The 23,143-nt window shown below is 42.1% G+C and overlaps 4 protein-coding genes across 12 annotated transcripts in view; 2 read left to right on the top strand and 2 right to left on the bottom strand.

Annotated features, from left to right (window-relative positions):
• Nucleotides 1-53: 53 nt before the first annotated feature.
• Nucleotides 54-4,039, top strand: LOC125772219 (transcription factor grauzone-like). Its single transcript, XM_049443685.1, has 5 exons — nucleotides 54-315; nucleotides 395-1,849; nucleotides 2,130-2,160; nucleotides 2,213-2,406; nucleotides 2,470-4,039. Exons 1-5 carry the CDS (start codon nucleotides 166-168, stop codon nucleotides 3,820-3,822), a joined length of 3,183 nt encoding a protein of 1,060 aa, XP_049299642.1. The 5' UTR covers nucleotides 54-165; the 3' UTR covers nucleotides 3,823-4,039.
• A 1,243-nt stretch (nucleotides 4,040-5,282) lies between these two features.
• Nucleotides 5,283-7,305, bottom strand: LOC125771073 (transcription factor grauzone-like). Its single transcript, XM_049441279.1, has 2 exons — nucleotides 7,075-7,305; nucleotides 5,283-6,971 (listed from the first exon to the last, which is right to left on the bottom strand). Exons 1-2 carry the CDS (start codon nucleotides 7,189-7,191, stop codon nucleotides 5,436-5,438), a joined length of 1,653 nt encoding a protein of 550 aa, XP_049297236.1. The 5' UTR covers nucleotides 7,192-7,305; the 3' UTR covers nucleotides 5,283-5,435.
• Nucleotides 7,306-7,624: 319 nt separating this feature from the next.
• On the bottom strand, nucleotides 7,625-8,792 carry LOC125771102 (39S ribosomal protein L50, mitochondrial). The gene is made up of 4 exons (XM_049441361.1): nucleotides 8,631-8,792; nucleotides 8,284-8,465; nucleotides 8,020-8,219; nucleotides 7,625-7,936 (listed from the first exon to the last, which is right to left on the bottom strand). Exons 1-4 carry the CDS (start codon nucleotides 8,697-8,699, stop codon nucleotides 7,701-7,703), a joined length of 687 nt encoding a protein of 228 aa, XP_049297318.1. The 5' UTR covers nucleotides 8,700-8,792; the 3' UTR covers nucleotides 7,625-7,700.
• Nucleotides 8,793-8,866: 74 nt separating this feature from the next.
• Nucleotides 8,867-23,143, top strand: part of LOC125771101 (msx2-interacting protein-like) — a 35,294-nt gene continuing 21,017 nt past the window's right edge. The window contains exons 1-3 of one of the 9 annotated variants that reach the window (XM_049441357.1): nucleotides 8,867-8,969; nucleotides 9,066-9,120; nucleotides 21,063-21,755. The gene's annotated coding sequence lies outside the window, so the exon portion shown is untranslated. Of the gene's footprint in view, nucleotides 8,970-9,065; nucleotides 9,121-11,434; nucleotides 11,635-11,775; nucleotides 12,499-21,062; nucleotides 21,756-23,143 lie in introns of those variants that run through there. The other 8 variants (XM_049441359.1, XM_049441353.1, XM_049441354.1 and 5 more) reach the window with 8 other exon arrangements.

The following is a 23,143-nucleotide window of genomic DNA, read 5'->3' as shown; positions in this document are numbered from 1 at the left end:
AGTGGCATTTTGTTTTACATTTTCTTTTGCTACTGCATCATTGAATTGCTATTAGCACAATTTGTCTTGCACTGTACGCGGTTTGACAGCACGTTGACAGAAACAGCCTTATGAATCCATTGTGTACGAGCGTATCAACAAAAGAAAACAACAAATCAGTTCGAAATGTTCAAGATAGAACCAGGAAAATCGTCCGAAATCGAAGCAATTTATGAAAAGTGTCGCCTGTGCCTGAAATGTTTCGATTCCGCCAGCACAACAGCAATCACAGATGAAGAATTTGGCGCAAAGCTGGAAAATGTATTCAAGTTTCCGGTGCGTTTAGATTTGAGACGGATGTTTGTGTTTGAGCCCGCTAGCCCAGCATCTTTGATAGAAGCTTCCTTTCTTGCAGATACTACCGGGAGATATGCTGCCGGAGCAGGCTTGTCACGAATGTCTCACAATTGTGTCGGATTTTCACACCTACAGCCAGCGAGTACAGTTGAATCAGGAACAGTTGAGGCTACATGTTAAGGAGCAAAAATTTCATCCATTTGAGGAGGTGAAAATTGAAGCCCCTGAAGAGGAAGATTTCTACGATGCAGAAATTGAGGAAGCGCAGGAAGAGCAAGTCGAATGCGAACAGGACCTAATCGTTACACCTAAACCTCCTAAGCGAAAGCGACTCGACGCCGTTGAGGAAGTTAGTGATGTATTCGAGGAAGACATCGACGAAGAGGACGATGATGAGGATTTCGTACCCAAAGTGGATCCCAAGGATGGTACCTTGAAAATTCCAGAGCGACGACACCGTCGGATGGTGAAAAGTAAACAATCGCTAAAGAAAAAAGAACGGGTATTCAAAACGGAAAAACAATCAGACAAGCTGGAACCGGAAGAGCTTGCGAAACAGATTGAGAATGATAAGCGGATACAGGAGTTTTTCAAATTTCAGTGCGAAATTTGTTCGCTGCCCATGGAGAACTTTTCCTATCTACAGGTGCACTATAGGCGTGAGCATGGCACCAAGGGCTACATACGCTGTTGTGAAAAGTTGTTCTATCGACGTTTTCAACTTCTGGATCATATCGCCGCACACCAGGGTACGATCAAGTGCGAGGTGTGTCAGAAGAGCTACAAAAGCAGCCGCTACCTTGCACTACACATGATGAAAAGCCACAGTCGTGAGGAGGATCGGCCGTTCAAGTGCGGCAAGTGTCACCAGTCGTTCCATAAAGAGCACCTACTGAAGGCACACCAGGCAAACCACCTGTCGGAAAAGTGTCCGATCTGTGACAAAGTCGTATCGTCAAAATATGCGTTGAAGACGCACGTTACACATATGCACGGTAGCGATAGCAACCAAATATGTGACGTGTGTGGTAAAGAATTCCGCACAAAGCAGGCGATGGAGCGACACATCAACGAGCACATGGGCGTGGATGTGGTTCAGAAGGTGCAGTGCCACGTGTGTCAACGATGGTTCCAGGGGAAGTACAATCTGCGCAAGCACATCCGATTTATGCACCTCGAGGGTGGCCAAGTATTCCGCTGCGATCTGTGTCCGCACGAAAGCCCCAACAGCCGCGCTTTGCTGGATCACAAGAAGCGAGTGCACGTGGTGGAACGTTTCGAATGTGAGCTCTGCGGCAAACGGTTCAAGCGCAAACTGTATCTGCGAGAACATATTGCTTCGCACACTGGGCAGCCATTGTACGAGTGCGGTATTTGTGATGCCAAGTTTAACTCAAACGCTAATTGTTACAACCATCGAAAGATCAAACATCCCGAGGAATATCAGGCACGGAGGCAGGCATTTTTAGAGGCCCAGCGTAAGGCACCCGATAGTGAGCTGAAGAAAGAGGATGTCTCTTAGGGAGTGTAGCTACAAGTCTTCTTCTTATTAACCGTGGTCTCGCCTTGCCTTTCGCTTGCCGGTTGCCTGTATATGGTTTGGCTTTATCGATAGTCAGTCCTTCGCTGAATGGACTGCGGCGGCGAGATAAATTTAGAATGGGCATGTTGTCAACTCCACGCGATAACGACTATGTTCTGGGACCGATCCATGATGATATACAATAAACATCACTTATTTAATGTATTTTATACTAGATTTTATACTAATGTTTAACAACCTGTGCGTTAAGTTTGACATACCTGGCACAGAACGGATATTGCGTGCAGCTTAAATTTGGTCAAGCACTGTGTGTATCGTTGATGTGTTTTTGAGCATTTGACAACTGCATCTATAAATTGGTGGTTTTGTTTGGGTGCAATTGCAACGAACCCAGTGGGGTTAATAATTTTCTTTTGAAAATGAATGAAAAGTGTCGCTTGTGTTTAGAAGAGGTGGAATGTGCAGTAGCCACAGCGATAACGGACGAATCTTTTCGACGGAAACTGAAACATGTGTTTTTATTTGCGGTAGAACTAATCTGTTTTGTAAACAAGCGAGATGAGTTTGATAATGGAAACATTCTTTTACAGATTCCTTCAGAAGACGACCTTTCGGAACAGGTATGCCCACAGTGCGAAACGACCGTTTCGGAGTTTTACATGTACAGCCTGCAGGTACAAGCCAATCAGCAACAGCTAAGATCGCTATCGAGCATAGAGGAAGCGCCCGTAGCCGACCGGAGTATAAAAGTAGAACCAGAGTTCAAGATTGAAATTCTCCAAGGGGAAGCTGCGGAAGAACCGCTCTTAGGTATAGAGTGTGTCGATGTGAAGGAAGAATTTAGTGGAAGCGTTTCTCCCGAATCGGAACCGGATTCGGAATGTACTTCCGATGAAGATGCCATAACACCCACCAGAAGGGGCCGTCGTCGTAGAAGGAATGAAGGTGACAGGAATACCAATCACAGGGAAACTAGGCGCCGATCGGACGGAAACCATCAGGCTCGGTTGCAAGAGAAGGATGAAAAGATAAAGGAGTTTTATACGCTCGAGTGCGAAATATGTTCCATACTGTTGGATAATTTTGTGCAGCTTCAGGATCATTACCAGCTGGTGCACGAAACCCGCGGGTATATACGATGCTGTAACAAGCAGTTTTATCATCGCTACACGCTGCTAGATCACATTGCCGTACACCGAGGAACGATAAGGTGTGAATTGTGCAATCGAAGCTACAAAACGAAGCGTTATTTGGGTTTGCACATGGCCAAAAGCCATGGCACCGAGGAAGAACGGCCTTTCAAGTGCAATAAGTGTGGTTTGTCTTACCCGAAGCAGTATTTACTACGATCGCATCAGCTGATGCATGTGCAGGCGGAATGTAGCATTTGCAAGAAGGTCCTGTCTAGTAATTACGCGCTCAAAGTACACATCACCCAGATGCACAACGACGACAGTAACCATATCTGTGCGACTTGCGGTAAAATGTTCCGCACGAAGGCAGCCATGGATCGACACATCAAGGAACATTTGGGACTGGAGCCGATCGAACGGATGCAGTGTTCGTACTGCCAGAAGTGGTTCAATGGGAAGTACAATCTGAACAAGCACGTTCGCTTTCTGCACAATGAGCAGGGCCAGGTATTTCGGTGCGATATATGTCCACACGAGAGTCCGAATAGTCGGGCGCTAGCGTACCACAAGCAACGGGTACACGTGCAGGAGAAACACGAGTGTGAACACTGCGGGAAGCGCTTCAAGCGAAAGCTTTATCTGCGCGAGCATATTGCATCGCACACGAACGTTCCACTGTACACGTGCGAGTACTGTGGCATGAAGTTTAACTCCCATGCAAATCATTTTACGCACCGAAAGAATAAACATCCGGAAGAGTGGGAAGCGCACAAGCGTATGAGGTTGTTGAAGAAGATGAGTAAAAATTGATCGGCATCATGTGTTCGCTTGTGGTCTGGCAGGTCAGATAGGTCGGATTAAGGTATAGTTCTTAAGCAAATATATTTTGGTTGAACCATTAGATTGTAAAGGCAACTACCTGTACAGGTAGGCACTTCTCTCGGTCTAAGGTATATGGAAGTGATATGCGAATGTTCCGCTTTTTAGCCATAAACTTAATAAAAGGTTTTTTCACCGTACCGATAAAGATTTGTAGTAATTTCATTCATATTACCAAACATTGTGTTAGATTACAATGTAAATCGCTAGAATTACAAAAAAACACATCCCGCTGGTGCAGAATGAAATATTTCAGCTAACTCAAGGGTTAACTGAATGCTCTTTGAATTATATCAACATTGAAACAATCGTAGCATGCCAAAGCGAATGTCACACTAGAGAACGAGTAGAAAAACAATAATACGACGGTAGAGGTGAACAGCAGAGCTTACAAATGTACAATCAAATGCCGGCGATTAAAATGCATGAAAAGTGTTGACTGTGTCTGGGCAGATTAGGTTACCAAAAAGGATGCTCCATAGCGGACGAAAATTATTTTGCGCTAGTGCGAAAATCGGACGGTAAACGTTTCGGAAGAGATGAGATATGAAAAGGCTCCGTCACGGCTTGAATGGAATGAGTGCTGTGAAGAAAATGAATACCCATCTGATAGGATGGAACACCTGATAGATGATATCGAAATAATTTCAGATGGTAGGCAAGGTTCTCTGATGGATGGAGAACTTGGAACGAGCCCTACTGCAGGTTGATTTGCTACGCACACAAAATCTAAAACCACGATGACCAAAGCAGATCGTGAATCGATCTCGTTAGTTCGTTGGGCCGAAATTCCTTATTAAAGTATATTCTACAGAAGCATGGACATCTTTTAGTGAAAAGATCTTCTTTGAACAATGGTCATTACATGCAACGAAACCAAATCGTACCAACCAAGTAAGGAGACAGTTGTTTTGCTATTGCATCATTTGGTGTATGATCCATAGTTTTATTTATATTCCTTACCATTGTAATGTGTTTATTTGTAATTTCAACTCAGGACTTTGTGTTTATTATTAATCAGTGCAAAAAAATGTTATTTAAAAACCTTTCGTTTTTAAATAAGAAAAAATGCACGCATTTGTGATTATGGTAAAAGCCATTCGTGGACGTGTGCGTTAGTGAAATAAAAAATGCTAAGTTGTATGTTCGAACTAGTTCAATCTTCAACTCGTCCGAATTATGGCTTCATCTCATAGAGCACATCGTAGTATATCGTCTTCTTCTTTAAAGAACTGGGTTTCAAGTTCCAGTTCAAAAAGGAAATTTACACATAGGTCGACTGCAGCACAAATTGTTCAACCATTTGATGGAAGAAAAACGTGCGTATTGAACCATCTAAACTTTCTTCTTTCTACTTTTGTGGCGCTACAAAACCTCAAGATGTCTTAGTCTACCGTTTCTGGTTTTCTTTGACTTTATTTTTCCATAACTGGATAGTTAGTCCTACATCCGGGTTTTCATACTGGTCCCGTCTTTGCAGCACGGAACCGGCCCGGTCACCACCCGAAAGAAGCCAAATGTTAAATAGAGATAAATCCCCTACATTAAACCATTTCTACGATAACCTTTTGTTCCTGATCTTCCAGACCTTGCAGATGCTGCTGCAATTGTTCTTGTTGCTGCTGCAACTGTTGCTTCCGGCGTGCTTCCCATTCGACCGGATGCTTATTCTTCCGATGCGAATACTTGTTAGCGTTCGAATTGAACGTGGCGCCACACACCTCGCATGAGTAGAGCGGCTTACGGGTGTGTAATGCTGCCACGTGCTCCTTCAGATAAAGTTGCCGTTTGAATAGTTTGCCACACTCTTCACACTTAAAGCGCTCTTCCACGTGTACACGCTGCTTATGGCTCGCAAGAGCCCTACTGTTGGGACACCGTTGCGCGCATATATCGCACTGGAACGTCTGGCCCGCTTCCATGTGTATTAGCTTAACGTGCATCTTCAATGCTCGTTTGCTGTTAAGCCACTTCAAGCACATCTCACACTGAACCTGCTCCGATACTTCCAACCCCTTGTGTAGTTTTACGTGGCGCTCAAATGCTTGCCGGCTTCTGAACTCTCTTCCGCAGCTATCGCAAATGTGATTTTCCCGCTTCGCGTGCATGTTTATCATGTGCGTGCGGAGAGAAAGGGCGCTGGCCAGTTCCTTTCCACAGATCGTACAGTTCACACGCACGTGTGACACAATGTGCGCCTTCAGGTGACATTCCATCGCGTACGATTGGTGGCATTGGGTACACTTGTAGGGTCGATCTTCCGCTTGACCATGTTTCCGACTCTTATGCACCAACAGGTAGCTACGACTACTGAAACTTTTGTTACAAATGTCACACCGAACCATGCTCGCGCCAACGTGGTAGGACACGTGTTCCAGCAACCGGTAGCGACTGTGAAATGTACGCCCGCAGCATTTGATGTAACCTTGCACACCGTGCTGTTTGAAGTAGTGATTCTTTAGTGCCGTGAAGGATTCCAGCTTCTCCTCACAAAGCTCACACTTCATGTCGTAGAATTCCTGTAAGCGCTTGTTGGTTTCCTCCGTCGGCTGGCACCTTCGCGTCGTGGAATTTTTCTTGGGCTGGGCTGTTCCTTGCTTCGCGTCATTCTTTCGCGGACGACCTCTACGTTTCTGTGCCAATCGTATCGATTTAATCCTCCCCGTCCGCACACTTTGCAATGGTTTGTTCTCTTCATATTCACTTTCTTCTGATTTATTCCCCACACTGCTGGCAGAATCGTCATCCTCATACTTCCTCGTATCATCCTCGTACTTCTCCTCGTCCAGCTCGCTATCGAGACTGTTATCATCCTCGCTGTTGGTAGGCTTTTCCGTTTTATAGGTATCTTTTGACTGTGTTTCCTTATTAGGTTCTGCATCCTCAAACGGCAACTCGAATACATCATAATCTATGCTCTGGGATGGTTCTTCCTTGATTTCCACGAAACATTTGTGTTGCTGTGTGGCCCACAGCTGATCCTGGTTGTTCTTAACCAGCTCATGGTAGGAATGAAAATCAATCACTTTTTCCTCGCACTGTACGCACACGGACGAGGGAAATGTTTCGATTGATGTGATCTACAATACGGTAAACGGAATTGCACATTATTTGATTGAATCTGTTCAATGCACAAACGCTCTGGGCAATTCGTTTAGAAATAAGTTTAAATATTTTACGTACCGGAAAACTGAAGAGTGTTTTAAGTTTTATACTAAATTGATCCTCTTCGATCGAGGCCTTTGTTTTGTGCTCCGCTAGTTGAATCAAACACAATCGACACTTTTCGTCCATTTCCATTTTCACGAGCTACTAGGCGTTTGTTTGTAATAAAATGTCAACAAATCAATATTGCAGGGTTGGAGGGTCCGTTTTTACAAAGACTTCACCAAACGTTCTAAACTCCAAAACGAATTTGAAGCTTGCTCTGAAGATATCGTAAAAGCGACACATTTATCAAAACACTACTGAATGAAGTAGTAATAGCACCCTTAATTTTGATTTTTAATTTATTGTTTATCATTCAGCCAAAATTATTGTTGAAGGATTTGTGAAATCTTCTGAAAACCCCTGCATACTTTTGACAGCGGTGCATCTCACCTATCCCGTGACGATGCTATTGTTTTACACGCACACTACTGCAGTTTTTTTGTGTGTTGCATATGCATTTTCGATTAAATGAGGATTCACTTTGATGCACACTGATGTTGAAAAATAATCAATGAGCCGAATATATCCATACAGGTTAGTTTATTTTAACATGCTATCGAAGCCTACAATACAATCCCGGAAAGCGAGGTGTCGTTACGTTACGGCCAAGATTTCTTTGCCTCATGGCCACGATATTTCTGTTTGTACTTCAGTCCAGTCACAACGGTCGAGCTCTTGGGGAAAGCCGATTTTCCACCGAACATTATGTCCGTTTCAGGATGGAAACGTATGTAATCTTGCTGAATGTACAAGTTTTCCGGCAACTCTACGGAACTTATCGCATCTAGCGGAAGTCTAGTGTCGATCGGTGTTTGATAGAATACAATTGCATCACCTAAAAGACACAATAATAGAATAAAGTGCGATGTACAGATAAAAAGAGATATTCTACATAGTACGAAGAGTGGACAATCTTACCGACAGTTTGCAATTCGTGCAGCATTGAGTTGGGTACCCAATGTCCGAACGTTTTGCCGCAGGCAGACAAGAAAGCAAATTTTTGCTCCATCCCAGCGAACGACTGCTTGGTGTCGTTCAGTTTATTTTCCTTAGCAATCTTTAGCACCTGCTCACTGGCATTTTCTGGGGGTGTGTAGGGTTTTATTGCACGTAGGTACCTGTAATTAAATGACACTCGTTAAATTATACTGGTGTATAACCTTTGGAATAGAGTTTACCTACCCTCTTGCAGAAAGCGATTGTGCTGCCGATTCAAATCGTTTGCCTTCATACAGTACACTCTGTTCCTCTACTTCCGCACGCATTGCTGCCGCTTTAGCCTGGTTCGCATCTCGATTAGTAATTTCTGGCTTTTTGATGCGCTTAACGCGGTTCGAGCTGGCAAACCGGACGTTGTTGAGGTCCTGAAAGTATTTGATGTTTATGGAATAAATTTCCTTTGAAAATATGTGGTCTGTAAACAACATTCGCTTGGTAGACGACACCCGGTACGGACGTCACGTAACACTGAAGTTAATCGGACACATTTGCACTGAAATCGGTTCACAGTTAGGAGAGATTTTTCTTACCACAGATGTTTTGGATAGGAATCCCACCACTTTCCTTCCTACTTGCGTAGAACGTATAATTCCAGCCATGGTGAGCCTGTTTTCGGGATATTTGTTGTACAATTTTGCTGTTCTGTTGTTAATGTTGACAGCCCAGATTGGTCGATGATCGCTTGTCAAAGCTGCCGGCTGTACACATGTCAAATCAGCTGATCATAACAATAACAAACATTTTAGATTTGCACAATTTAGATCGTTTTAGTGCAAGTTTGGTTATCGCTGATCGAATCTCACAGAAAATTTTATAAAAACAGTGTAAAAACTTGCTGAATTTTTGCTTTAACATAATGTGTATATGAGGTGAATATATAATAATAAATAAGTACACAAAATATTTTTCAAATGATGTTAATTTGCTAACTGGTTGTATCTTTTTGCGCATCTCAATCCTAACAGCAAATCCTGTGATCAAACCGTAAACCCACAAATAAGGCGAATGAAGTCAGTTTCGGTAAGTTTAACAGACAGATGTATTCATAATACAAACTACACTAAAATGGAATAACATTCCCATAATTGATTAAGGCATGGGAGATTTTTCAAAATTAATAACTATAACATATTACACAATGGACATCCTCTTCTAGGCAATGTTACGCTAAATACCCTAAAATGTGTTGTTTTCCGTCCTCAACAGATGTCACACATTCCAAGGTGACAAACAAGTAGAAGCTCCTTTTCGATACGTTTGCCACCGGGATGATTAGCTTGCCGATTGATGAGTGGCCACCGGTAGACGATGGGTTTTGGTGTGTTGTCCACAGTTGCTCAATTTCAACCGCGTGAATGTCAGACGGTCATTTGAATGCGAATATTATGTCCTGCACGCTCGAACAGGGCAGCTAAGTTTTTACTTCGTTCGTGCCACTGAGATCGTTGCGAGAGTTTTATCATAAAATCAGTGATTAATATATACCTCATTTCTTTATACATCAAACGTGTATCACACATAACAATGCGAAGCAAAATTAGTTTTAACAGCTTAAAATTGCCTTCAAATTTCATTTAGTTTGTCCAACATGAATCATTCAACTCCGGGTGTCGGTGGAGGTGTTGCAAGCCGGCCACTAATTGCCATATTTATTTGAACGATTTCGTCCAATGAAATTCAATATACCGTCCAAGCAGTGCCGATAACAAAAACAACATGGAATCACAGTGATAAACGGCTAACGGCAGCTTGGCGTGACCATTAGGTCTGTGTATCCGGTGGACCATTTTCTTGTCTACACACGCACTCTGCAATCGCCAATCTATCATCGTGCAGAAGACGGTACGTTGGCCTTCGGTTACAGCGCACATGTTGATCCTCTAAAAAAAAAGCACACACACTCCAACAATTCTTCTCGCTTGGAGCAGTTTGGAGGGACGGAAAAATGCCATCACCGTTGTACATTGCCGCTTTCCATCCCAAACCAACACCGCCCAGTATAAAGGAAGGGGGAGGCATTGTGGCAGGTGTTTGTCGTTTGGAGCAGGTTTGCTAATCATCAACCTTTGCACGTGTGGTTGTGGTGCCACCCGAAGGAGCAGTTTAACACCATTAGTTGAGGCTTCTCCGCGGCTGCACCGCAGTAGCTCGCAGTCGGAAACTGGTCGAACAAACCGATATTTGTTTTCCTTGAGCCAAATCAACTCTTACCTACCGTACCAAATGCAGTTACGGGTGGTGGACATGCGTGCGAAGTTCGTGCAGGGGGAGAGGGACACCCTGACTGCGAAGATTGGCCGTTTCGTTCATCGGTGGTTCGAATGTATTGTTTGCTTCGAATGTGGGATTTTGGGCCGTTTTAATGCCGCGTGCGTGTCACCCATTGAGTGATGTACGTAAATGTTACATCCGAACCTGATATGCCAGACGTACGATACCTTGGCCTGTCCATGAAGATCTTGCCATTGGTATATAAGGATCGATTCCGACAAGAGCATTAAATTACTCGTTTTTCTATTAATTATGATCAACTGTAGGGACAACATTATAATTGCTGATTTTTTTGTAACTCTTATGAGCATGTTTTATATGGAACTTACGTTTTCCAGTAAGATATTAATTTGTTTTTTAAGAATTCTTCTACTATAAGGAAAGTTTTGTTTTATTAATTTTCAAGCATAAAATGCTTAGTAATTGCTTTTACTTTCAATAAAATACTTCCAAGTTTTACGCATTTTTTTCTTATATTTTACATCTATGACATGCATTCTTGGTTTGGTTAGAGTTCTTTATAGTTTTACTTTATTTTATAATAAGGTTTTATACTTATTAGTAGTCATTTTATATGCTATTACTAGCAATGACCCAGACGATGAATTTTATTATAAAATAATACACTCATCTTGGTTTCAATAGCAAAGTGTTAGCATACAAAAAAATAAAATCGACCATTCCAGGTTGTTCTATTCCGCACCGTCCAAAGGTGGTACTGTACTGCAAGTGCGTGCAAGACAAGACTTTCGAACGCATCGCCACCGTCTTCTTGGACAACCGTGAAACGGCAACCGACGGTAACAGCGGTGGACAGTTAGGAAGGGAGGCTAATTTTAAAACCAATTCCAACAATCCGCACCAGTTTCCCTCTCCTGGCGCGAAGGAAGCCAATCTGGCTGGTTTTTGTGTGTTGGTATGGCTATCGGTCGTGTACGCGCACACACCACCATGCTACGGTTTGGGGGGAGTTTATGCCACCATACCAACCAGCCAAAGCCGTGGTAGCCTGCGTTTCATAACCACGACCGTCGACGACGACGACGACGACGAGCACGTTTCGGGTTTTGAGTTCGCGGTGCCTTGCCGTACGAATTTCGCCGTTCGTCGCTTGACGGGGCGTTCAGTTTTCCAGCAGCGCTCGATGTGTGAGCACAGACCCGTGAGACTTGCTTTCGCGATCGGTGCACCCCATCCCGTCTTTCGCTAGTGTTTGCCAACCGTGAGTGTGAGTGTGGATCGTTTGGTGTGTCTTGTTTGCGTGTATGTGTGCTGGTGTCACTGTTTGTGTTATCGTTGTTTTCACTTAGATTTAACATTTGATTATTTTTTTTGGTTTGGAAATATTGGGATTATTTCGTTTTGTTATTGTTTGTGGCGCTTTTCAATCGGTTATTGGTTCCTAGTGCTTCCCGGTAAACAATGTGCGTGTAAATTGATGATGGAACAAAAACGTCTCGAACGCGGGAACGCATTAGTGAACGAAAAAATTCCCCTTCGCCGATCGATCGATCGTGTTTTGGGCGATGATCCTAAAGTTGGTGTGCGATCATATGTGCGCAAAGTTTGCTAGTGATCAGCCCGCTTATTGTTTCTATATCTGTGCAAAGAAAATACATCCATCCAAATATTACCCTTTCTTTATATACTCTTGCGCTTGTGTGTGTGTATGTATGTATGTACGATTTTTTGTTAATATTGTTGTTGCTGATCTGCTTCGTTTTGGATCGTTCGTTTGATCATGCTGCGGTTTTCAACCGGCGGTGGCAACACTTTTCCTTCCGGTTCACGAAATTTCCGGGGTGAATAATCTGGCGCTTCCGATGCCGTCTATTGATCGCCATTGTTTGTGTGTATGTGTGTATGTGTGTCTGTGCGCATTTGTTTGTTGTGTGACAGAGTGGTATAGGAGTGTATTTTCTCCCATAAAGATCGCGCCTATCGATGTGATTGACAGTGAATTTGTACCAGCGTTGGTTGTCTTTTTGTTTTACGATTACACAAAGAAAACTCGGCAGAAGAAAAACAAAAAAAAAACACTGCAAAAATCAACTGAACTGGGCACGTAGCACCACGTGAAGCAGTCTGCTGCTCGATCGACTAAATTGCATGCTGACACAACAAGAGGTAAACTAAACGTTTCACTAATAATTATGTACGCTTATGTTCATTTGCTTCAAAAGGGTGCGTTTCTCTCTAAAAGTAACTCTTCGCAGTTTGCACACGATCGCTATACGCATGAAGAGTACTTTAATGCAACAACGCTTCGCTAGAGCTCTATGAATATCTATTGGAAAAGCTAGAAATAGCGAAAAGAGGATACAATAAAATGAAACCCATCGAACATTGCACATTTGGAGAAAATATTGAAAACTTCTCAATCCCTTGATGACGATGAGTTCATTGTACATCGTGTGGGGGTTTTTGGACCGATCAAGTGTCATCGCTGTTTAGCCATTTTGTTGCCATGTCCAGCTATTAGACAATTTGCTTTTTCCTTCGATTTGATGCAGATTTTCGATTTGCGTTTCAATTGCCCCCGGGGTGGCGATTGTAACTTCGGGTGAAATTGTCAACATTTTGGGGGTTCCTTTCACGCACCAGCACGCACAGGGTACTTTAAGTGAAACGAAGGACAGTGTTTGTTTGCGTTTTAAGTGAGAAAAGTAAAGTATAGACGTTAATCTAATAAATACAACTACAGGATCGTTTTTTTTTGATTATGTGCATCAAAACGTGAAAATTGCGCTGAAACATTGACGTTTAAAACAAAACAAAAATGGCGCCTTAAAAAATTCATCAACTTGAATAGCCCTTAAGAAAAGGTTTGCCAATTGTTGATCGTAACATTGTCATCTTTAGCTACAATCTACCTGTAACATTTCTGTACGTTTTTCAGACATTGAACAAAGACAAGCAAAAACATAACTGCAATTGTTGGCAAAACAGAAAATTTGAATCACAAATGAAGGTACATTCAAATCGCTCCGTACACCCAAAGACCACCCGAACGGCGTTCGAAGCGATGTAACACCCGTACAATTGAGATAAAAACCAATCAAGATAGGTTCTTCCGATGCTTTGCAAAGCATAGACATGTGTGTCTTTTTTGTGTGTTTTGTTTTGCTTTTATTAACCGTTCGGTTTGAAACCAGTTTTGTAAGGCAGTTGTTCTAATGGAGTGTGTGAAGGTTTTAAAATGGGATGCTATCACTTTGCATTTACTGATTCATCTTCCGTTTCGTGATCGAGCGCTTGTTCGATCGACAGTGGAACAATATTTGAAATTCTAATGAATATTCGCCATCTATCTGCGAACGGATCGAGAGAGAGAGAGAGAGAGAAACACAATCGAGTAGAGAAGATGAACCGTTTTGAGATGAAAATCAAGTGCCAACATTTCATCACAATGGCTCCATTAGTAGCGATACGTTTATGGTCTTGATCTTCGAATCATTTTTCCCAAAAAAAAAAAGCTCTAGAACGGTTGGTTTTTAATGATTATTGCGATCCATTAAAGTGACTCAACCAGTTCTTGTTCACTAGGGGAGAGAAAAAAGCCGCCGATTTCGCAAGTGAAGTTATCTATCTGTTTGTATTAATTATGCAAACGGATTAGTTCACCATTTTCTGGTTCCCGTCAGATCTGCATCATCGGCTAGATAGATGGACCCGTCACTCAAGGTGATCGGATTAGAACGCTGGCCTCAGGTCAGGTAGTCCATTTTGTACCGCGCTGTATGTTAATCGGTGGTGATTTATTTTACGCCACAAACCTTCAGCCTATCGGTGTGTGCCTGTCTGTCTGTCTGTATTATCAACCGTGTATGATACCTATGACAACGATGGACAAGTATGAAACATCCTGCGAAACATTTGACGTCCTTGATACGTGCGTGATTGCAGTGCTTGACATTTGGTCGTTCGGTTTGGTGGTGGTAAGTTGTTGTTTCATCAACCGCACCGCACTGTTTCGGGTCAGCCTTTCACCTTTTCCAGGTTAGGAAAGGAGGATGGGTTGTGGGTTTTGTGTTTTTTTTTTCTTTTTTGGTGTTTTTACCATCAACCTCTCATTCTAGTGAATGTCATCCGGTGAACCGGGGATCAAGGAGACGCTCGAATCGCTTCATTAACACAAGGGATAAATGCCATCCAAATTATTGAATCACATTAGTGAATTATTATGCGTTCTATTTGTTTGGAGTTGTTTGTTTGTTTTTGTTTTTTTTTATGTGGTTTACTTTCTTTTTTTTGTGCTTCTTTATTTTTATTACATTGTTTGACTTTATTTTAGTTTGCGCACGTACCGATTCTAAACTTTTATATTTTATCTTTAATTTTGCGTTTTATTCTCAAAGAAACTAGCGATCGTAAAGGGTTTTTTAAAACGCACTGTATAAAAAAAAGGAAAATAAATAAAAAAATATTCACAGTAACAATTATCTCAACTCCCTTTGCTAATATGGAATGAAAAATATGTATTATATCACGAGATTCCGTGTTTAAAAAGCTCTTTTTTGCATGTACTAATGCCCTTTACAATCTTCCTCAACTTGCAACCAAATCATCACCCATCTTTCATAATTTTCACCCCATTTGAGCAAAATTTTCCTAAAATCACCCCACACTTTTCATCTCACTCTGGTGAGCCTCTCGTGCACGTAGCTAATCTTAAACTATATCGGCAAACCAACCATTTGCAATCTGGCATGCGGGACTTGAAAGCGCGGACAACTAATCTGACCCGAATCCGTCACTCTCAAAGTGAGAGGAGGGGATTAGCAAAAAAGCAAAAAACAACAGCAAAAAAGCACTTTCGCATTAGAGCATTGATTAATCTCGCGAAACAAAACTGCGCGTAAGCTCTGTAACGATCCTCGCCGGGTGCGTGTTAGCAGCGATCATAAACCGCAGCATGGAAACACTCCGGCATAAACATGCACCGGACGCGAACCACAAATGCTGCGATCACTTGGGCAGCTTAATTGCTCAACTATTCTCGCATCGCCACCTCTACCTGTGCCGTTTGCTAATCTCAAGAGGATAGGATTTAACGAAATGCACATTTCACCCTGAAACAGACACCAGGCCCGATGCGCTTTCGAACGTGCCGTGGTGCAGTGGTGAAATGTAAATAAAATAAGATCGCTTCGGTGGTTGTGGCAAGCAAACGGCTTCAACCGTGATTAGTGTGTGTGTTTTAGGTGGTGGATGTTACTTTTTAATGCTGGTGCAGCTACTACCACCCTACGTACACACACCTGTCGAAACGCTAGACATAAACCAGTTGCTACAGAGCCCAGCAGAGCGCCCATTAAATTCACTTTCCACGCGATCCACGATCGTGTCAGAAATTTGGTTGTACGGCCACCGTTTTATAACCGTTCGCATGTGTTTGTGCACCGGGGTGTATGTGTGATTTTTGTAGCTACTTTCATCGCTCACTCAATATCAACTTAAACCGTCCACCATCACCGCCTCTCGGTCGCGTTTGGTATGCTGCACATCGCAACATACCTACGGATCATTCGTATTATGCTTTTCCTTGCTGTGGGCTAAGTCGCCACCTATGCCCCTATACCCATCCTACCCCACAAATAGATGTCCCGGTGTTTTGCAGACCGGAAATACAAGTTACACGGAACGAAACGAAACATCTTGCTAACAAAAGCAGCAAAATAGAAGAAAAAGACCAACCGTTTTAGCAAATCTCACACACATCCCGCAGAAACCACACCGGAGACCTTCGCGATCCGGGTCTCTGGACGTCTTCGGTTCGAAGGAGGCAACATGGGATGGCAGGGAATATTAATAACAATTTGTTACAAGTTATTGATTAGTTACGCGCAGTTGCAGCTACGTTGAGAGCTGCAATGAAGGTGGGATAAGAGTCGTGGAGCAAAAAAGGGGAGAAGAGCGATGCATTAATCTTTTGACTTGTTGTGGTTGGGCCAGCTTTCCGACTTGATGTGTGCATTTTTGTGTGGCAGGTGATGAATACTGTTTTCGCTTTTTGCACGTTAGTTCAGCCGAGATTATGAATGATTATGTTACGGTAGAAAGTATTATTATTTGAATTATGGATTTTTGTACTATTTTGTGTGATGTGTAACGCGTTTATCGGTGCGATTTTGTATCGGAAGCTTTATTTGAAATATCTAAGAAAACAAATCGGGGCGGTCCGGTGGTGCATGTGATAAACGGCGCCAGTCCACACGGCCGGACCGGGTTCATATCCCACCCGGATCGTTCCCCCGTAGCAAGGACTGACTATCCGGCTACGTGGTAAAATAAGTCTAGTAAGCCAGAAATGGCCGGCGTGACCTGTAAGGTCGTTAAGCCAAGAAAAAAAAAAAAAAAAAAAAGAAAACAAATTAGACAACTGGCCTTTAGCTGTCGATCTTGTTACTGAGTGAGATTTGTACTGAAGGCTTTGTGAAATATTTTAATAACCGTTAAGTAAATTATAACCCATATAATGAAAGGTCAAAATTAAATAAAAATTATGGTTTTCTTAAAAAAAATTAAGCAAATTACCGTATACCTCTTCGAATAACAAACTTCAACAAATCCTTTTTTTCTTCTACTTTTTTCTACAGGTTTGTATAATCCGATGAAAACGCATCAAAACTTGTTACACATACGAAGCAGACTAAAAAAATCCAGACGGTGTATTTCAGTGCGTAAGCCGCAAATGCGTGCACAAGCGACGAACCCGCGTTTTGCATGTATGCGTTCAAGCGCTGACGATGCAGCTACATCGTGACACGGACCAATAGTTCGCCTGTCACCCACAGTGCAGTTTTTAGGGGAAAATCAATGCAACCAATTGCTCACTCGCTGAAGGTGGTGGTGTAAATAGAGAGCGAAACTACAGACCTCTAGTAGCGCACAGAGTGCTAAAGAATCGGTTATATCATCCAGCCGGTGGCTCCGTAATCCCTTTAACCCCGTCCTAGACGGTGCGGGCTCCACTTACCGTCGGACGGTCCAGTTTCCAGTGTGAAGATTGAACCACGCAGTGTTTTGTTCGCCCGGCTGTACCTTTCTTTACCATTTCCTTCATTTGCTATCCCATCGATCGGTCACCGAAAAAAAAATGCTTTCCTTCTTATGCTGTGAGCACACTGCAGCCACATAATACGACCGGTGGTGTCTGTTACAGGGTTGGCGTGAAACAAACGCACACCGTAGTCCGTCGAGCGGCGTAGCTAACTCTACTCACCGAGGGGCTTGTTATGGGCGATCGGCAGGTCAGGCAGCACAAATCGGGCGCAATGAAAATGCAAAGTAACAACCGCATAATAAGCGCAACGGCACACTCTGGTACCACATGACCGGTGGTCAAAATATGATCAAACTACACAGGGAGAGCAGTTGACGATGCTTTACCTCACCACCTCATCGTCATCGATCTGACCCGAGCTAGTACAAGGCAACAGGGAACGCAAGAGCAAGAAGTACGAAACGAAGAATCGGGAAGCAAACGACACGGAGAGACCTTGTGGTAGGGCAATGGTCGGTTAGGAGCTGATCATCGACACACACAAAAAAGCAGGGAATAGCGTTGGCTGGACACCCGGTGGCGAATTGGGTGCAGGCGGATTTTTATTATGCAATAATATGGTTTATTAAAAGAGATCATAAATCGAAGCTGTACAAACGGGACGCATGGAGAGAGAGAGAGAGAGAGAGAGAGAGAGAGAGAAAGAGAGAGGGAGAGTAGCGAAAGGGGAAGCAAGAAAAAAACGGCCCTGTTACTAAGTAACCTCATTGGACTGTGATCATTAAAAAGAAAACAATCGAAATGAAAAATTGTACAATTGTGCATTTCTCGCAGCTTATCATCGAAGTCTGAGTTTGTTGATTGGAGCATAATTGTTGCAAACATTTTTACTACGCAATTCTTTTTAGAATGATCCCACACGATCGGTTGCGCACCGTCGGTCGACATTTGGGTGCCATTTTTTGGATATATTTACGATTCATCGTGCTTGCGGTTATTATTTTCTATCTGGTGCAGTGGTATATTCGGGAGTATGACGAGAATGAGGACACGATACAAAACACAACAAAAGCTGCTAACGACAGGGATGAACTTTAGGGGTGGAATTTGGAAGCCGTGAAAATTACGCAAAATAAAAGAGCTCTTCTAATTAGGATGTAATATGAAATGAATCTCCCGCAACGTTATTCTTCATTACCAGTAAAAATTATTAGTCTATTGCATCAGTGCATCAGTGAGGGGAATAGTTTTCCGATTTTCAAAACTCAAATGTTTCGCAAACAACGACATGATTTCTTCACCCTTCTTTTCCTCTCGTCAGCTTGTTTGCGTTCGGCCAAGGCATGCGAAACGATCAAATGTAGCAAGAACTTTTACGAGTGTTGACAAACAGCATAATGGTTACCGGTCGGTCCATTCACTGTGCTGTTGATGGTAATCAATAATTAACTTCCCACTCTTTTGTTGTATTGAGATGGTATGAGATGTGCTTAATCGAAATCGAAATATTGAACAATATCAAACAGTGAATGTACGCCGCTACATTCATTTTGTGTACAAAAGGTTAACTCAATGGCAAAATTATTGAGCGATACAACATTGATGTTGAGTAAGATTTGAAGCTAGTTTTCAATTGAAGCGTTTGAGATCGCTTCAAGAAGACGTTCAATAGCAAATGCAAAAAAAAGCGAGTGCAACCCAAGGAAAAACTATATTTTCTCCTAAACGAGCACACTAATTCCAAGGGCTTCGATTTGCTTCGAAACGAGTGAAAACCCTTATTAAGCTATCGCTCTTCAACCTTCTTGTGTTAGTGCTAGTGTCTAGAAAGTGATGCATTCCAAGTTGTTGTTTTTTTAGTCCATTAAAAAAGTTTTTATCGCGCACCCATCGTGCTCGGATGATGCATTAGCATCGGGAAATCTGTAACAAAAAAAAAACGCAAACAAACACCCCTGTAATCCGGTAATGTTTTTGTGCACGAAGAAGGCAAAAACAAGCCATCTTTATTAATACACTTCAGCGGCAGACAAAACGGACCATTTTCCAGCCCCGGCAGCTTTGGGGTTGCATTTTTCCAACGGATTGTATTTGTGCAGGCAAGTGAAACATCTTGCGCTCACGGTTTCGACGAACGGTTAGGCAAACGGCGATCCGGGGCGGTACCGCCCGGCCGGCCGTGAATTTGAGAAAGTTTATTGAAAAATCAAACCCCGAACACACACACAGTAACAGCTGCCAGAGAAGAAATAATGATCGCATGAGCATGAGCGAAACGCAAAAATGCATCCTTTCTGTAGTGCAGACCAGCAAAGCCCATAATGGCTTTCGTTCGGCAAAAGAAAACAAAGACAAAATTTACTTCAAACCCTTCTTTAAAGTGCGCGTTAGATAACGGTCGAAAATGAACGATCAATCGATCAATATTTGCCGGAAATGTTTTTTTTTTCAAGCTGTAAAACTAAAGCGGGAAAGCAAGATCAGTGCTCACCGTGCCGGGGGGGTTTTGACAGCTTCGAAAAGAGACTTCGCCCGGTTTCTTGATTGTTCGAGTGCACGGATTGATTTCACATCTTTGCGCGATGGAGTGTTTTGGGTGGGTTTTTTCCCCTTTTTCGTTTCGGCAAAGAGAGGTAGCTTTGAGTTTTGTTTTGGGTGCAATCATCCACAACTGTTCGCAAGGTTGTAATGCAATTGCTGTCCACTGCAACTGTGCAATAGGCACGTGAAAAGAAATAGACGAGAGATTAGATTGGTACATTGCTAAACAATGTTGAATTACGTTATTGAGCTAGCTTTGTTGAGGTAATATGGATATTGCAAAGTGAATTAAAAATAAATTCTATGAATTATTGTTCAGATAAGATGAAAAATCTAGTTTGCTATAATTTTATATCAAGCTCTAAGTATCTTAATTCATTATGGTTATAAACTGGCCAGTTTTGACAATAGAAAAATAAGCCTAGATAGTAACGCCATTTGTACAGCATAATTAAGAGCTTCTATTAGTAATTTATTTTATAAGTAAACTTTGGAAATATTTTTACTCGTTAAAAATAAGTAACCACTAATTAACTAAACATATTTTTAGGACAGTTGTTCACATGCAATAAAAGATTATCTTATTAAGTATGCATTTATTTACTGTAAAACAGTCCCGAAATTAACCAGCTCAACGTATTTGTTTCACACTTCACAAAACATGGCATCGCACTGCTGAGCGTGAGACATTTTAGATTACTTTCACCATTCAACCATGTTTGATTTTTGGAAGAAATGTGTTGCGTAATTAATTTTTGAAAACAAAATGTTTTCTACAACACTTTCTAAGCATCAGCGTACCAAGCTGTAAGTGTATTCAGTCACCGTGTAATACTGTCAACTAGAGGATCGTTTTACATTGCACGCATATAGACGTTATGTTGGTGTTAACAGATGCACCAACAATAATCTCCATTCTTCAAACGCACATCGGTGCATTATTTCGATCACGTCAACGACTTTTGTTGATCGCTTCTTTATGTCATCGGTTCTGTCTGGTGGGTGAAGGAAAGAAATAAAGAAAGAAACGAAACAAAATCGTCACCACCCTTTACACACCGTCGTGTGCATTTTAACAAGTTCGTTGTCTAATTTTGTTACCATCTTTTTGACGTTGTTTTTTTTCTTCTCTTTCCCATTTCAGTTGGCATTTGTCTGCCCGGAAGCCGGCCTGTGTGGCAGCTAACGGAGTGTGCTTTATGAACCTTGTACGTCGGATCAATTGTGCATCGAGTAATATCGGTAGATCTGATCAGGATATGATAAGATAGTGAAATTGTCCGTGTTTTTTTACGCTTGTCCTCCCACTAATGCAATCGGAAAAAATGGAGTAAATAACCGAAAACGGAACCAGAGAAATGTGTTAACTCCGGCTGCTGAAATGTTTGAATACGGATGATGAATGTGAAGCGTGTGTTTGAATTAATTATTATTAGTTTCCTCTCATGATTTTCTTCTCCTTTTTTATAGTGCGATTTTTTTTGTTCGGGCGTATATGAATATATTGTTTAATTTGTACCATAATCATTGTGTTTCTGTTGTGTAGTGAAGTGTAGCGTGTGCTTAACGATAACGATCCCCTAGAGGGTAGTAGAAGCGAGCTCATCTACAGTGCGTGTGAGAGTATGGTGATCGTTTAGTGTGCTTGAATCATTACGAACCTCGGCGAGGTTGTGACAAATAGTGATATAAATAAGCAAGCTCGGTGCAGGCGTGTGTGATTGGGAAGTGAGCCGCAACTGCTTCGTGTGGTTCCGTCAACCTTAGGAATAATTACTCCTGCTGGTACAGGAGAAACAGACGACTTTCTTTTGGGCGACAAGATAGAGTACTAACGGTAAGTAAATGTACTTCTCATATGAGGACCATTAAGTAACTTTGTTGCAGGTGCTGAATGTGTTGAAGTCTCTCAATCAATTACCTGGTTTTGATGCAAATTTATACAAATCAACAGAGGAGTGTATTTGTTTCATGTATGCTATAAACTCGGAGATCTTTTGTGCCTATATAGCCTAAAGACTTTCCTTTACTTGCCACTGGATATTCAGTGCTGCTTACGGTGAATCGATCGGGATAGGATTTCACTCCGATCGTGTCGTGTGACAATCGACCAAGCTGTATTGAGGAATTCATTAATTTCTTCAAAAGTTTCTCACTTACTCTCGACAATCTAAATATCTTCATTACGAAGAATCAATAATCAGCAAAGAATCAATCTCAACTCTATGTTTTTATCTTGATCTTTGTCAAAACTTCTCAAGTACTTCTTAAGGGTATTGTCCACGCTAGGAATTTTAAGACTCCAGACGTTTTAGTCTCCATCATTATAGTATGAAAAATTAGTTCCAATTACCAGCCAATTTGAATACCACCTCAACAGACAAGAATCGAAGCAATGAGTAGAAGCAAACTACTAACAGTGAGCCTTCTGCAAAATAGGTGTTTTTCCCCACGATGATTGAATCTGGTTGCTCGAGGACAGCATGTGAAATGTGGCACGTATCTCTTTGGCCCTGTTTGACCGGAAATCCCCCCCTGATTGGTGATAGCCGAGTGCGGCAGTAGGAAGGAAGGAAGTACATTTATCAATCATTCCTGTCCTTCGGGGTTTCACTGCGTGGTGCAGAAAGTGGTTCAAGCGCGTTCGATGTGTACAGCATCTTTGGGATTTTCGATGTCAAGGTATGATTAAAGCTGTTCCTTGAACTTTACTACTAATTCATCGTTTGGAAAATCACCACTCAAGCGAAGCGGAAATCATTAGCTGATGAGCATGAATAATCAATAAGCGAAAAATAGTTAGTAGTTTTAAAAATGTTTATTTTTAATTATTTTTCTATAAAATCACAAAAATAACACGAATAAGTTACAACACTACGCAGCAAAAGGTACAGTACGCGGTCCAATCAAAACGAGAGTGAAAACCGATGAAATAATAACCCGAATCTAAACCAACCGAAATCGAAAGTGAACAAAACGAAAAAAAAACGTAAACGAGAGGTATGGATCAAAAAAAGTGGTAGCACAAAATGAAGATGAAACATAATGCGTCGACCACATATGTGGCCGACGAGAGGTGGAAAAGTAAGCGCAGAAACACGCACACATAAAACGCTTAAGCGCTTAAGCTTAGATGTCGGCCATCGTCATCTTCATCACATCGGCAACTAAGATGTGCTTCGTTGAAGTTTGCATTCCAAAACAAAACAAAACTAAAAAAAGCAA

The sequence above is a fragment of the Anopheles funestus genome, chromosome 3RL, assembly GCF_943734845.2.
Source record: "Anopheles funestus chromosome 3RL, idAnoFuneDA-416_04, whole genome shotgun sequence".
NCBI classification, from domain to species: Eukaryota; Metazoa; Arthropoda; class Insecta; order Diptera; family Culicidae; genus Anopheles; species Anopheles funestus.
This window is presented reverse-complemented; position numbering and strand designations above follow the sequence as displayed.

Bases quoted from the DNA above. Each gene is read 5' to 3' on its own strand.
- LOC125771073 (XM_049441279.1), bottom strand. From the start codon at position 7,191: ATGGAAATGGACGAAAAGTGTCGATTGTGTTTGATTCAACTAGCGGAG. The intron at 6,972-7,074 runs GTACGTAAAATA...ACCGTATTGTAG, and splicing joins AAACACTCTTCAGTTTTCCG to ATCACATCAATCGAAACATT.
- LOC125772219 (XM_049443685.1), top strand. From the start codon at position 166: ATGTTCAAGATAGAACCAGGAAAATCGTCCGAAATCGAAGCAATTTAT. The intron at 1,850-2,129 runs GTCTCTTAGGGA...CTGTGCGTTAAG, and splicing joins GTGAGCTGAAGAAAGAGGAT to TTTGACATACCTGGCACAGA. The intron at 2,161-2,212 runs GTGCAGCTTAAA...TGTGTTTTTGAG, and splicing joins TGGCACAGAACGGATATTGC to CATTTGACAACTGCATCTAT.
- LOC125771102 (XM_049441361.1), bottom strand. From the start codon at position 8,699: ATGGCTGGAATTATACGTTCTACGCAAGTAGGAAGGAAAGTGGTGGGA. The intron at 8,466-8,630 runs GTAAGAAAAATC...AAATACTTTCAG, and splicing joins TCCTATCCAAAACATCTGTG to GACCTCAACAACGTCCGGTT. The intron at 8,220-8,283 runs GTAGGTAAACTC...ATTTAATTACAG, and splicing joins CAATCGCTTTCTGCAAGAGG to GTACCTACGTGCAATAAAAC.